We start from the raw sequence: 14,108 nt of genomic DNA on the forward strand, positions 1-14,108 counted from the left end.
CTCTGAGACTGTCCAATATACTGTATACCATATAGCTGCTTCACTCATAAACAGACAAGTGGCAGCTAACAATGACGATTAAGATGGTTATGGGTCATATTACCAATGCTGCTCAGCTAGGTGATCGAGGACAAGTATCAGCATCTAACCTATGTGTAAAAAGGTCTTAATATGTCTTATTCCAAGTAAACCGCCCACAATATTATTTTACCTTCTAAAAACATTTCTGATTATCAGCAAACCCATATGGTACTTTGTAAATTACACAAGTATACCTCCCACCTGTACCTATTTAGGAGGCACAGGCCCAAATCTACCTGTCCCACAGCAGCAGGGAGGGAGGCAGGAGAGGACCCGGGGAGCTCTACCCAGCAGCTCTGCCGGGTTTCTCTCGCGAGATCTGAGCATTGCCGCGGCAACGCTCAGATCTCGCGAGAGTGAGCTCTAGCCCCGCAGGCTAGAGTTCACTCTCCACTGGACCACCAGGGATGACACATAGCAGCAAGGAAGGATCCCCGCTCCCTATAAAAGGTAAGAAGAGAGGGGGGATATTTACTAATCTGCCCCCACCCCAACAATCCCTCCAAACATACAGCACACACACATACAGCACACAAACAGCCCACACGCAGCACCTACACATATAGCACCCACACACATACAGTACCCAAACACATACAGCACCCTCACACACACAGCACCTACACACACACACATCACACACAGCACACCCACACATACAGCACCCTCACCCACACAGCACACAAACTGCACCCACACACATACAGCACCCTCACACAAACAGCACCCGCACACACACAGGTCCAGCACACACTGCACCTACCCACATACAGCACCCTCACACACACAGCACCCTCATACACACACAGTACACTAACATCACCCTCACAAACACACACACACAGCACCTTTACAAACACACAGCACCCTCACACACAACACCCTCACACACAGCACGCTAACAGCACCCTCACAAACCCACATACAAACACAGTACCCTCACACACACAGCACACAAACAGCACACTAACAGCACCCTCACAAACACACGACACCCACACACAGCACACAAACAGCACCCTCACACACACAATACACTAACAGGACCCTAACAAACACACACACACACAAACACCCTCACACACACAGAACACTATCAGCACCCTCACACACAGCACACAAACAGCACCCTCACACACAGCACACTAACAGCACCCTCACAAACACACAAACACCCTCACACACATAGTACACTACCAGCACCCTCACACACACATCACACTAACAGCACCCTCACACACAGCACTCTTACACACACACACACACACAGCACCCTTACACGCACAGCACCCTCACAAAGCACACTAACGCACACACACAGCAGTGTATGTATGTGTGTGTGTGTGTATTTGTATATGTGTGTATATATTATTTATATATATATATATATATATATACATACATATACATGCAGCGTGTGTTTGTGCTTTAGGGTGCACACCCTAATGCAATAGGCTTCGCACGCCTATGATCTGAGATGTTGAGTGGTATGCACTGATAAAATGATGCTGAATTTCCATAACAAGCACTGGTAGGTTACCCTGTGTGCCTTCTGTCGGTGGGTATTCTTGTCCTTCCTCATTCTGCCTCTTTTCCATTCTGCCAATCCCGTACCCACAATAATATCCATGATCATTTCTTACAAGTCGATAAGTACGATATGTTGTACCTGGGATATAAACACCTGTTGTGTGAGAATATCACTGTGATGAGACAAGTCAGGCAGCTTTTAGGTAACGCAGGAAATCCCAGACAAACAGAAACCGCCAACTTAGTTACCTTGCACGCTGCCATCATCAGGGCTTTTGGTTGACATTTGTATATCTCTTCCTTATGGAATGTTCTGTATCTCATTGTATCTTACTACAGGTATTATAACCATGGTTTTACTTTCTTTTCTCTTTTCCTCGCTTTCATTCTGCTTTTGGATTGGTACAAACCAGCTCCTAGTACCTGGTTTCTTCACAGAGAGACTACTAGACTCGGTACCTTTCTTTTAGCAATCGTTCTGTGCATCGTTAGCCGATAAAAGCAATAACCTTCCATCTGCCAGTAGTACTGTGCTTTCTGAAAATATTTCTAATACATAAAGTAATTATAGCCTCAGTGTGTTGATATGGTATGGTATAAATGAAAATAGGCCTTTCTTGAGAGCAATAACTAATGTTCACATAGTTTGTATGTGTGAAATACACCTGTAGTAAAAATCAAAGTAACGCAACATTTGAGAACACATTTATGCGTTCCTTGCATGATCCGTATAATGATCCGTAGTAAGACCCACTTATGGCATCCTCCACCAAAAGTCAAAAGGACAGATGGTCCAACAAGAAAATATGGGATCTCCAATTAAAAGTAAAGCCCACACCAGCATTCAAGACCCATTCCATGACCATTTCCCAGCAATTGACCTAACTTTGTTTTATTCATGATGAACAGTTTGTTCTAACCTATTCATTTTATAATTAGCAATATTATATCCATAACAAACGGTTTGCCATAGACTGACTAGAGATGATCCATTCTTTTTGCATGTATTACTTTGGTAATGCAATAAAAATATATCTAAACAAAATATATTAGAAGTAATAATAAAACATATACTCACAATTCCCATCTCTCTGCACTGAGCTTTCACCAAACCAGAAAGTGAGTCAACCAATCAATGCTCAGTTAACATTCTGTAATACCATTGAGTTATACCATAGGAAGTGCTTTATGGGCACAGCGAGAGCTGTGTGAGTTGTTGTTTAGTAACAGTCTTGGTGTCATATACAGCAGTATTTGTGGAGGAGTGTAAAAAGCAGGCAGCATGGGTGGCCTTACGGAGCAAATCTAATATATATATTTTAAAGGATAAGAGTACTGATATTCCTGGATGGGATATACAGAAAAAAACGAGGGAGTCTGACTAGCACATGGCAGCTCAAACTGGAAAAAATAGGGATTCACCAAAACCTATATAGAAAATAGCAGAAAAAGCACCATAAGATGTAATGCATAGGATCCAGGAGCTGGCTCGTGATGATGGCTGATATGGATGTTGTCTCTTAAAAAATAATAAATAGATATGATGAAATAAATACTATGTCTTTAAAAATAGGTGTGATAAGATGAAACAGAGTAAAATCAATATGTAGCGAGTTGTAGCGGAGAGCTTATTCTACAAAGACTATCTCCGCTGGTAATCCAAGAGGGGCTCAGGAACAAGTAATTAACCCAGGAAATACAGCATCAGTAGTAATTAAAATAATCCAGGAATATCCCATCACCTTTCCCAATGACTGGACGACACACAGTATCAGGAGCAGAACTGCTGTTTTATTCCACATACCCTGCTTTTATGCATCTCTCCCCTGCAAGGGAGACACCCACAGGAAATTATACAGTATCCAATCATACACAGGTTACAACCCACACATCTCCTCCCCTCAGCCTGACAGATTATCCAATTATTCAGTACACACGTTTCCCCGTTTTCTGGATGTACCCCAAATACAAAGGATACACCGCTAAATCTTACACCCCCTGGTAGCCCTGATCTGGGTGAGCAACATACTCAAAAATCACCCAGATCGAACCAGGGGTTCGGGAATTACATGGATGTATTCGTTTGACTGACCGCACACGAGGCAATAGCCGAAATCAGTTCCATGCATTTTGGCCTTGCGGTCGGTCTCTATTCGTGGAGTAAAAGTCACGAAAATACTGAATATAAAGGGCTCTGCTTGTATTCGTATGAATCCCCTTGTTCGTGGGATTCATTTTACCGAACGTCGGCCTGTTCGTGTGTTCCCTCGCACAGGGATGGAAGTCTGGAGGTCTCAGCGGTGTTCGCGTGGTCGAGTGTCTGTTTTGGGTTTCAGACACTCGACGACCAAACACCGCTGGGCATTCGTATGGCAAGATGCCCGCCGTCACGTGTTCGTATGTTTTTCAATTAGCTGGCAATAAAGACGACTGGGGAGGTAAATTGGAGCCACACTTCGCTCAAGGGTGGTCTGGTTGTTTGGTAGTTTGTTCGTATGTCGAACGGGATGATTCACTTTAGTATCCATGTCTTTTTACCGAACAACCAGACGAATGCTTAGTAACAAAATTGATTGCACACAATAAAACAGAAGAAAATACTGTTGCCACATAAAAATGTGATGGACAGCCAGATGGTGCGGTGCTGATATCCTTATCCCAGATATAATGCAGGGTAAATGATACTATCACCAGATATTATACTTTTCTAAGGATAAAGAGATATGAAAAAATCACTACTTGTGAAGCACACCAGTACATGGAATTGGTTGCTGTAGAGCAATACAGGCAATGTATTGCTGAAACCACTACATGCAATGAGAAACTGGAGGTATACTACAAACCAGTTTATTAGACAAAAATGTATAAATAAATAACAGGAACAGTTCACAGTAACCATACCAGTCTAATGAAGATCAAAGATTGAAGAGAACCTTGGGATCAGGCTAGGATGGATGCAGATGCTGTACGCAGACTTGCCTTCTGGATTCCGGCTGCCGGTGAGGACAGCGTGCGTCTCAGTGTGCGTTCCAGCACGGGCCTCACTCCGAGGGACGGACACTGCAGACGGTCTTGATTCCAAATACTCCAAAGGTTCCTTGTACATAGATCTCTTTGCTGGCAGTTGTTGTACTGGGTCTGTATCCTGCTTGGTACGTCTTAGTTCGTCTCTATCATATCTATTTATTATTTTTACTTTTATTATTTTTTAAGAGACAACATCCATATCAGTCATCATCACGAGCTAGCTCCTGGATCCTATGCACTATATCTTATGGTGCTACTTCTGCTATATATTTCTTTAAATCTAAAGACAATTAAAGAAAAACCCTAACAATTTTTATCTTTATCTCAAGCTCCAGTAGACTTGCATTTGGTCCTATATTCTAGGATATTCACACACAGCACTATTTGTTTTTAGACAATTGCTCTCTGAGATGTGGTGATTAAATAGTTAATAACAATTATAGATTTGCTCAGCTATACATTAGATAACATGCCAACTGCTTCTAATGTTAATGATATGAGTTGACTTACAACTGGTGTACTTAGATATGAATTGCCAAACTATAGGTTGCATGATAATGTGATATTAATTAATAATTAGCACACTGAGCTGGAGCCCAACGTCCTTCTGTCCTTTGGAACTGTCATAATAGCTCCAAATTTGACTATTCATTGTGGAGCCTTGTTGTTGCCCAGCACTACAGCAGAAGTGGCCAAAAGGAAGATCCTACCTGATTCAAAACTATAGTTCCCATGAATCAAGGCTGGCTAAACTTAATGGGTGTTATGGATTTTCACCAGTCGGTGATCCTGTGCTCTGCAGAATGTTTGGCTCTGTCTAATTCGTGCCCAGTTCCAGCCAATCACATATTAAGCCTTGCCCTTTCTTGATGTATCTACCTTCTATGTACCTTAATCTGTTCTTGAAGAAGAAGAAGACATCTTGCTCTACCAAGACATGCTAACATATAAAGCACTGTGTGTTTCCTTGCTTTAATAAATTCTAAATCTAACAGGTTAACCATTGCTCTTGAATCTGTTTGCCTGTATGCAATGTGTCAGTTGAATCTAAGGGTGTTGATGCATCAATCCAATACAGTTTACATATAGTGATTTAATTTTGAAAGATAAGATATGGCTCAATTGGTTGCCGTAAATTAGTTAGCATTATAGATAGATTTAATTTTAACATTTTAATGGTAGTTTTTTTTCAACCATTAGTTTTTCCTCGCATAAATGTCACAATGGTATTCTAGGTACAATGTGTAGCTGTAATCCTCAAAAACAAAAATTTTATTTAATGAATGCACTGTATTGATCATCACCTCCCAGCACAGTTACCTTGATTTCACCCTCTCACTGCATAATACGTTTTACATTCAGTAAAAATGTACTATACATGTTCCCTGTTTTAATCTGGATTATTATTTCTTAGTCAGCAGACACGGACCTTCCCTACCCCCCACCACAAAGGGCAGATAATATATATATGGTCCCGCAGGGTATCAAACCTGTACTCCAGCGCACAGCCATTGAGGTAAGTAGCACACGCTCCCTTCTGTCTATTTTGTGAAATAATAACATATATTCTAACCTACCACTTTTTAAATTGCAACTCGCATCATTCTCATTCATGTGCAGTAGTATTCTTTAACCTTTGTTTTACTGTAGAGACAGTTATCACTAGTAATTGATTGTATGCATGATTGCATGCCTGTTTTAAGGAGAACCTTCCTCTAGGCCTTTTTCTGGTTTTTCATCAGTCTAAAGGAAGCAATGCTGCAAGAGGTAGGAGGAAGCAGGTGCAGGCTTTGTGTGAGAGCAGCACCAGCAGGAGCATCATCACAGAGAAAGAGGAGAGAAACAACCAGAATTATTTATTGTTGTAGCTTTGGACAATCAACCTGATTATGGAGAGAGAGGAAGAACATATATATTTTATTAGATACCATAAAGCCATACCATAAAGTATTTGGGAGTTTTAACCTGTTATGGTAAGCAAGTCTCTGCTTCCCAAACAGGGTTATAGAGGAGAAATGTGTCTTACAGCAAATGTAAAACCCACTGAAAAAAACATGACTGGTGATCTCTGCAGAAGAAAGGGGTAATGCAAATAAATTAAGGGAAGAAATACTTAATTGTACAGGGAGTGCAGAATTATTAGGCAAGTTGTATTTTTGAGGATTAATTTTATTATTGAACAACAACCATGTTCTCAATGAACCCAAAAAACTCATTAATATCAAAGCTGAATATTTTTGGAAGTAGTTTTTAGTTTGTTTTTAGTTTTAGCTATTTTAGGGGGATATCTGTGTGCGCAGGTGACTATTACTGTGCATAATTATTAGGCAACTTAACAAAAAACAAATATATACCCATTTCAATTATTTATTTTTACCAGTGAAACCAATATAACATCTCAACATTCACAAATATAAATTTCTGACATTCAAAAACAAAACAAAAACAAATCAGTGACCAATATAGCCACCTTTCTTTGCAAGGACACTCAAAAGCCTGCCATCCATGGATTCTGCCAGTGTTTTGATCTGTTCACCATCAACATTGCGTACAGAAGCAACCACAGCCTCCCAGACACTGTTCAGAGAGGTGTACTGTTTTCCCTCCTTGTAAATCTCACATTTGATGATGGACCACAGGTTCTCAATGGGGTTCAGATCAGGTGAACAGGAGGCCATGTCATTAGATTTTCTTCTTTTATACCCTTTCTTGCCAGCCACGCTGTGGAGTACTTGGACGCGTGTGATGGAGCATTGTCCTGCATGAAAATCATGTTTTTCTTGAAGGATGCAGACTTCTTCCTGTACCACTGCTTGAAGAAGGTGTCTTCCAGAAACTGGCAGTAGGACTGGGAGTTGAGCTTGACTCCATCCTCAACCCGAAAAGGCCCCACAAGCTCATCTTTGATGATACCAGCCCAAACCAGTACTCCACCTCCACCTTGCTGGCGTCTGAGTCGGACTGGAGCTCTCTGCCCTTTACCAATCCAGCCACGGGCCCTTCCATCTGGCCCATCAAGACTCACTCTCATTTCATCAGTCCATAAAACCTTAGAAAAATCAGTCTTGAGATATTTCTTGGCCCAGTCTTGACGTTTCAGCTTGTGTGTCTTGTTCAGTGGTGGTCGTCTTTCAGCCTTTCTTACCTTGGCCATGTCTCTGAGTATTGCACACCTTGTGCTTTTGGGCACTCCAGTGATGTTGCAGCTCTGAAATATGGCCAAACTGGTGGCAAGTGGCATCTTGGCAGCTGCACGCTTGACTTTTCTCAGTTCATGGGCAGTTATTTTGCGCCTTGGTTTTTCCACACGCTTCTTGCGACCCTGTGGACTATTTTGAATGAAACGCTTGATTGTTCGATGATCACGCTTCAGAAGCTTTGCAATTTTAAGAGTGCTGCATCCCTCTGCAAGATATCTCACTATTTTTGACTTTTCTGAGCCTGTCAAGTCCTTCTTTTGACCCATTTTGCCAAAGGAAAGGAAGTTGCCTAATAATTATGCACACCTGATATAGGGTGTTGATGTCATTAGACCACACCCCTTCTCATTACAGAGATGCACATCACCTAATATGCTTAATTGGTAGTAGGCTTTCGAGCCTATACCGCTCGGAGTAAGACAACATGCATAAAGAGGATGATGTGGTCAAAATACTCATTTGCCTAATAATTCTGCACTGCCTGTATAACATGAGTCAAGCCGGATGGTTAGAAAACTGCAAACCTATATCTATCTTGACAGGTTCAGTTTACCTCCTGAAATGAAATGGAAACACTCTAAATCTCATATACAATGCTAGTTTATTATGTCCTGAGTTTGTTTAAAAGTCTTGATTGAGGCTGGTTCGCAATGAAATGAATATTTTATTTATTTATTATTTATCTAAAAACATGAATAAGACATTTATTAGAACCCGGTTCAAATGAGTATACAATCTAGTTTAACCCTTTGTTTAACTTGTTAAACATTTGCTCACACTCCAGGGTTTCAAGGGGTCACGTGTGAGGTCTCTCCAATATAACCATTGCTCTGTTTTCTGCAGGTTTTGGCATGGGGCCTGCGGAATCTGAAGAGCTACCAGTTGGCTAGTGTGACCTCCCCCAGCCTGATCGTAGAGTGTGGCGATGAGATGGTCCAGTCTTGTGTTCTTAAAAATGTCAAGAAGAATCCCAACTTCGATGTTTGTGTTCTCTTCATGGAAGTGGTAAGGCCCTTAATTCAACAAACAGATTGTTCTGCAGACTTTCAGAACTCAGATCATATTAAGGCCCAGGTGGCCATAAAACAAATGCTGGCTTACTTCCAGGTACTTTTACAGGACAATATATCTGTGCTCCAAAAGTGCTTGCATGTGTTTTCCGTATTAAAGATAAAGTAGCGTACCTGACACTGCATTCATCAGCAGATCGTAGCGAGCAAGCAGTCACCACTGTGAGAATGATTGTAAATAATATGCCATTACTCATAGCACCTATGTTTTAAATATGATCAGAAAGGCTTTTAATAAAAATACAGTAAGTCTTTTATGTATTTCTTTTTTCTAAGCTTGACCCAACTTGGTGAACCCTAACACAAATGTTTTAGATAATTCCCATAGGGGACATGTCTTGTTTTTCTGTCTCATTAGTGGTCTGACGGTTTGATAAGTGTGACTGGAGTAAGAAATACTCAAATACAGAAAGAAATAGAAGGGAATGATATTAAGAAGCAATTTAAATTGATAGTCAACTGATATACAGACAGGCAGAGAAATACAGCAATGCTAATTCTATAGATCTGTGTAACAGGGTTTTCATTTGAGAGGGTCTGTGCCTGGGACCCTTGTCTCACCAGTTGTGGTGACTGTGGTATGTTCTGCAGGTTAGTTATTCTCTCAATATAATTTATTTTACCTTTAAAACCTGGCTAGATAAGGTAAGCGTAAGTGGTTGTGGTGCTGTAAGTAGGCAAATTAATTACAAAATAATATTAATAAATAATAATAATATATATATATGTATATATGTAAAATGTAAAGAAGTAGAAAAGGACATGGCTGTACTCACCGTCTTTGAAGAATAAGTAGTTACTTTATGTATTCCTGATCGCGATGAAAGTCCCTATTTGGGACTGAAACGTTGATCGGTTTTTGGAAACAATGTAACTTTCATAAAGTAACTACGGTACTTATCCTCCAAAAACTGTGAGTGCAGCCAAATACTTTCCTACTTTCTATATTTTGTATTCTTTATTACTTTTACTGGCACCCGGCACTTAAATATTCTAATGTAAGATTTAGAATATTCTAATTTCTAGCTATATATATATATAAAAATATTTATAAATCAGCTATATACATCGGATCTTGATGGCGCATGACCGGTGGACCGCCAAGGTAAGTACAGAAGGGCTCACAGACAGTTTATAAAAAAGTGCTTGTAAAACATAAAGATCCGCAAATTGAGTAGATTAGCTACACATACTTGAAGATTTTGCCCCTGGCTATAGGAGCTCAGTATTGAGCAGTTTTCTTTTTGTTATTTTAGAGATTACCCAGAGAAGACCTGTATTGCCCACCAATCATAGTGAAAGTGATTGACAATCGCCAGTTCGGAAGGAAACCTGTGGTGGGTCAGTGTACCATCAAGTCTTTGGAGGAGTTTAACTGTGACCCTGATGCAGAAGATATGGACACTGATGACAATCAAATAGGTATGTAGGCGGCCACCATTATTATACTAAAACTCGGAATAACGATATATAAATCAAGATAGCCTTTTATGAAGGTAGTTGAAGGAAGGGAGGAGATGACTTGGAAATCTAAAACAATAGCATGAGGGCCACAATTTATTACTACAACAGATTTTAGTGGTGTCTACACTTCCCACTCGATGGCTGACAAGGTCTTCTTCAGTTTAGTGTGCATGTCAATGCAGCAGGGAGGCTATTATTAAATATTACACATACTGAAGCTTTCATCCAGATATCTTTTATCAAGATGCTTTGGTGCAATCTTGAGAATTACTCGTATGTGGCTAATATTTTATGCTCCAATGATACCCACCATTAGCGTGCTGGTATGATGGTTGCACTTTAAATTCTTTTAATTCTGATATAATTTGACCAATGTTTGTCACGATACCTTACCTGTCATCCTCGGACCCACGCTGTACAACATCCTCCTTCACTGAGCGTCACGGCACCTCTGACGCCGGCCGCTCACTCAGAGCGGAATTTATAAGTTCGGCGCATGCGCGCCACTGCCGTCGGCTGGAAGCCGACAAGATCATGACGCAACCACGCACCCGGACCTTTTGGGGGCGTGGTTTTAAAGCAAAACACACCACACTATAAAAGGGCTGTCTTGACAGCAGTAAGACGCCTTAGTGTGGTTCTTGCTGGTTCCCTTAGTGCTCTTTATGTTATCTTGATATTCTCTCCTGGTATTTGACTTTTGGCTACTCTATTTGACTATTCTACTCTCTGGTTCCCTGTACTTTGGCTTGTTAATCGTTATTCCGACTTCTGTTATCCCTTGACCTCTGGCTATCCATTTTGACTACTCTAACGTGAGCCCGGCCATTCTAAGGTCCGGTATACGTTCTATAGTTAGGTTGCACTCTGCGTGAAGGGGTCACTGTCGTGACATTACACTAGGGCCATGGACCCTGCAGGTGTTAACCCTCTTGGGCTTGGTGCGGACAATAGGTTTGAGGAGCTGGACCATCGTATGGACCAGATCGTCCTCGCCGTACAAACATTAATCAACCGCACTGCTTATCTCCAGCCGGAGGAGCAGACTCCTAGTCTGAGACCCCAAGAACATCCCATGGAAGTGCCACCTACAGGCACTTCCAATCAGGCTACAGCACCTCTCAGGTATGGGGGTGATCCTAACGGATGCAGGGGGTTCCTAAATCAGATAAGCATATATTTTGAACTCCATCCTAGAGCTTACCCTACCGATAGAGCTAAGATCGGGTATATTATCACCCTGTTAGTAGATAAGGCTTTAACCTGGGCTAATCCCTTGTGGGAGAATGACAACCCCATAGTCTTTAATTACACTAACTTTGTTGCAGCTTTCAGGAGAACTTTTGATACCCCAGGCAGAAAGACTAACGCTGCCAAATCCTTATTGCGTCTAAGACAAAGTACCCGTTCTCTAGTAGATTATGCCTTGGAATTCCGTACTTTAGCTGCAGAAGTCAGATGGAACGAACAAGCATTCGTAGATGTGTTCCTGAATGGAGTGTCTGATAGAATCCTAGATGAAGTGGCCACAAGAGATTTACCAGATACTCTAGAGGAGCTAATAACCTATTTAGCTCATATTGATGAACGTCTTAGGTATAGGCAGAATACCAGAGAGAGACCTAGGAGAATACCGGAACGTCTTGCTCTAACCTACCCCTCGTCCGAAACCCCTCCAGAACCCATGCAATTAGGGGCTACAAGATTGTCTGAAACAGAGAGACAATACCGTAGGAGGGAAGGTTTATGTTTGTATTGTGGCAGGAAGGGACATACACGAGTGAATTGTCCTAACCGGCCGGAAAACTCACGCACCTAAGTTCACAAGGGGGACAGGCCTTGGGTGTTATGTGTATGTCCTCCTTCAATGATAAAAAAGATCTCCGGCTTCTTCTACCTATTACTTTAGAATGGGAGGGAAAGAAAGTATCCACCCTTGCTTTAATCGATTCTGGGGCTGCTGAGAATTTTGTAGATCTCTCATTCGGGCAGAAAAATACCCTTCCATTCCAAAAAAGATCGGCACCCTTGGCCGTTGAGGCCATAGATGGTAGACCATTATCGATACCTCTTATTACCCAGGAGACCATTCCTCTAGTATTATCTACAGGTCTTCTTCATAGGGAGGTTATCATTCTGCAACAGATAACATCTCCTATTTTTCCTGTAATACTTGGGTTTCCTTGGTTAGTCCAGCATAATCCGTCGATTGACTGGGAAAAGAAGGAGATCATTAAGTGGGGAGATTCTTGTCACAGTAAATGCATTACTCCGATTAAACCAGTAGGCTTAATCAATATACCTACTATGGAACCATTGACCACCCAAATACCAAACCAATATATTGATCTTAAAGATGTCTTTGAACCTAAAGAAGCAGAAAAATTACCTCCCCATCGTCCCTATGATTGTCCTATTGAACTGTTGCCTGGTACTATGCCTCCACGGGGTACGGTTTATCCCCTGTCGATGGCCGAGAATAAAGTATTAGAGGAGTACATTGCCGAGAATTTAAAGAAAGGGTTTATCACTAAATCTTCATCGCCCGCGGGCGCTGGGTTTTTCTTTGTATCTAAGAAAGAAGGGGATTTAAGACCCTGTATTGATTACAGAGGTTTGAATAAGATTACTATCTGTAATGCTTATCCTATTCCCTTAGTGACTGAACTATTTGACAGGTTAAAAGGAGCTACTGTCTTTTCTAAACTAGATTTGCGGGGGGCATATAATTTAATCAGAATAAAAGAAGGGCATGAATGGAAGACTGCTTTTAATACTCGTTATGGTCATTATGAGTATCGAGTTATGCCCTTCGGCTTGTGCAACGCCCCAGCAGTCTTTCAGGACTTCATTAATGATGTGTTGCAAGACTTTTTACAAATGTATGTAATCGTATATTTGGATGATATCCTGATTTACTCTAAAAACATGAACGAACACTATGAACATGTCAGATCGGTTCTTTCAAGGTTATTAGAGAATGGTCTCTATTGTAAATTGGAGAAATGTTTGTTCCACAAGGAAGAAGTGCATTTCCTGGGATATATCATTTCTAGTACGGGTTTCCAAATGGAGCCGAAAAAGTTAGAAGCCATTCAGCAATGGCCCTTACCAGTTGGACTTAAAGCAATCCAACGCTTCTTGGGGTTTGCCAATTACTATAGAAAATTCATAAAAGGATTCTCTTCAATAACAGCCCCTATTACTGCTATGACTAAGAAGGGAAGAAATCACAGGGAATGGGGTACTGAAGCTAAAAGAGCTTTTGATTTATTGAAAGAAGCCTTTTCCTCAGCACCAGTATTAAGACACCCTGATCCTTCTCGTCCTTTCATACTAGAAGTAGATGCATCCGAGTCAGGGATAGGAGCAATACTATCTCAAAGACCTTCGGATGATCAACCATTGCATCCTTGTGGGTTTTTTTCTAAAAAATTAACGGAAACCGAGAAGAGATACGATATAGGGGAGAGAGAGTTGTTGGCAATTATTTCTGCCCTTAAAGAATGGCGATACTTGCTTGAAGGGTCACCCATCCCTGTTACCATTTTTACAGATCATAAAAACCTCTCTTACTTCAGTGAAGCCAAGAAAATGTCTGACAGACAAGTACGTTGGTCCTTATACCTCAATCGCTTCAATTATGTTGTTACATACAGGCCAGGGTCAAAAAATATTAAGGCTGATGCTCTATCCCGCCAATATGAACCTGTTACTTCCTCCAATGAAGTTATGT

The 14,108-nt window shown here is 41.1% G+C and overlaps 1 protein-coding gene across 9 annotated transcripts in view; it reads left to right on the plus strand.

Annotated features, from left to right (window-relative positions):
* DYSF (dysferlin) overlaps nucleotides 1–14,108 on the plus strand; it is a 352,788-nt gene that overhangs the window by 249,555 nt on the left and 89,125 nt on the right. For 7 of the 9 annotated variants that reach the window (XM_063457567.1, XM_063457569.1, XM_063457573.1 and 4 more), the window contains 4 exons: nucleotides 2,025–2,066; nucleotides 6,053–6,154; nucleotides 8,682–8,843; nucleotides 10,165–10,330. In XM_063457567.1, the coding sequence (XP_063313637.1) occupies nucleotides 2,025–2,066; nucleotides 6,053–6,154; nucleotides 8,682–8,843; nucleotides 10,165–10,330 (472 nt within the window). The remainder of the gene's footprint in view (nucleotides 1–2,024; nucleotides 2,067–6,052; nucleotides 6,155–8,681; nucleotides 8,844–10,164; nucleotides 10,331–14,108) is intronic. The other 2 variants (XM_063457574.1, XM_063457570.1) reach the window with 1 other exon arrangement.

Source organism: Pelobates fuscus, chromosome 6, assembly GCF_036172605.1.
Source record: "Pelobates fuscus isolate aPelFus1 chromosome 6, aPelFus1.pri, whole genome shotgun sequence".
Lineage (NCBI taxonomy): Eukaryota > Metazoa > Chordata > Amphibia > Anura > Pelobatidae > Pelobates > Pelobates fuscus.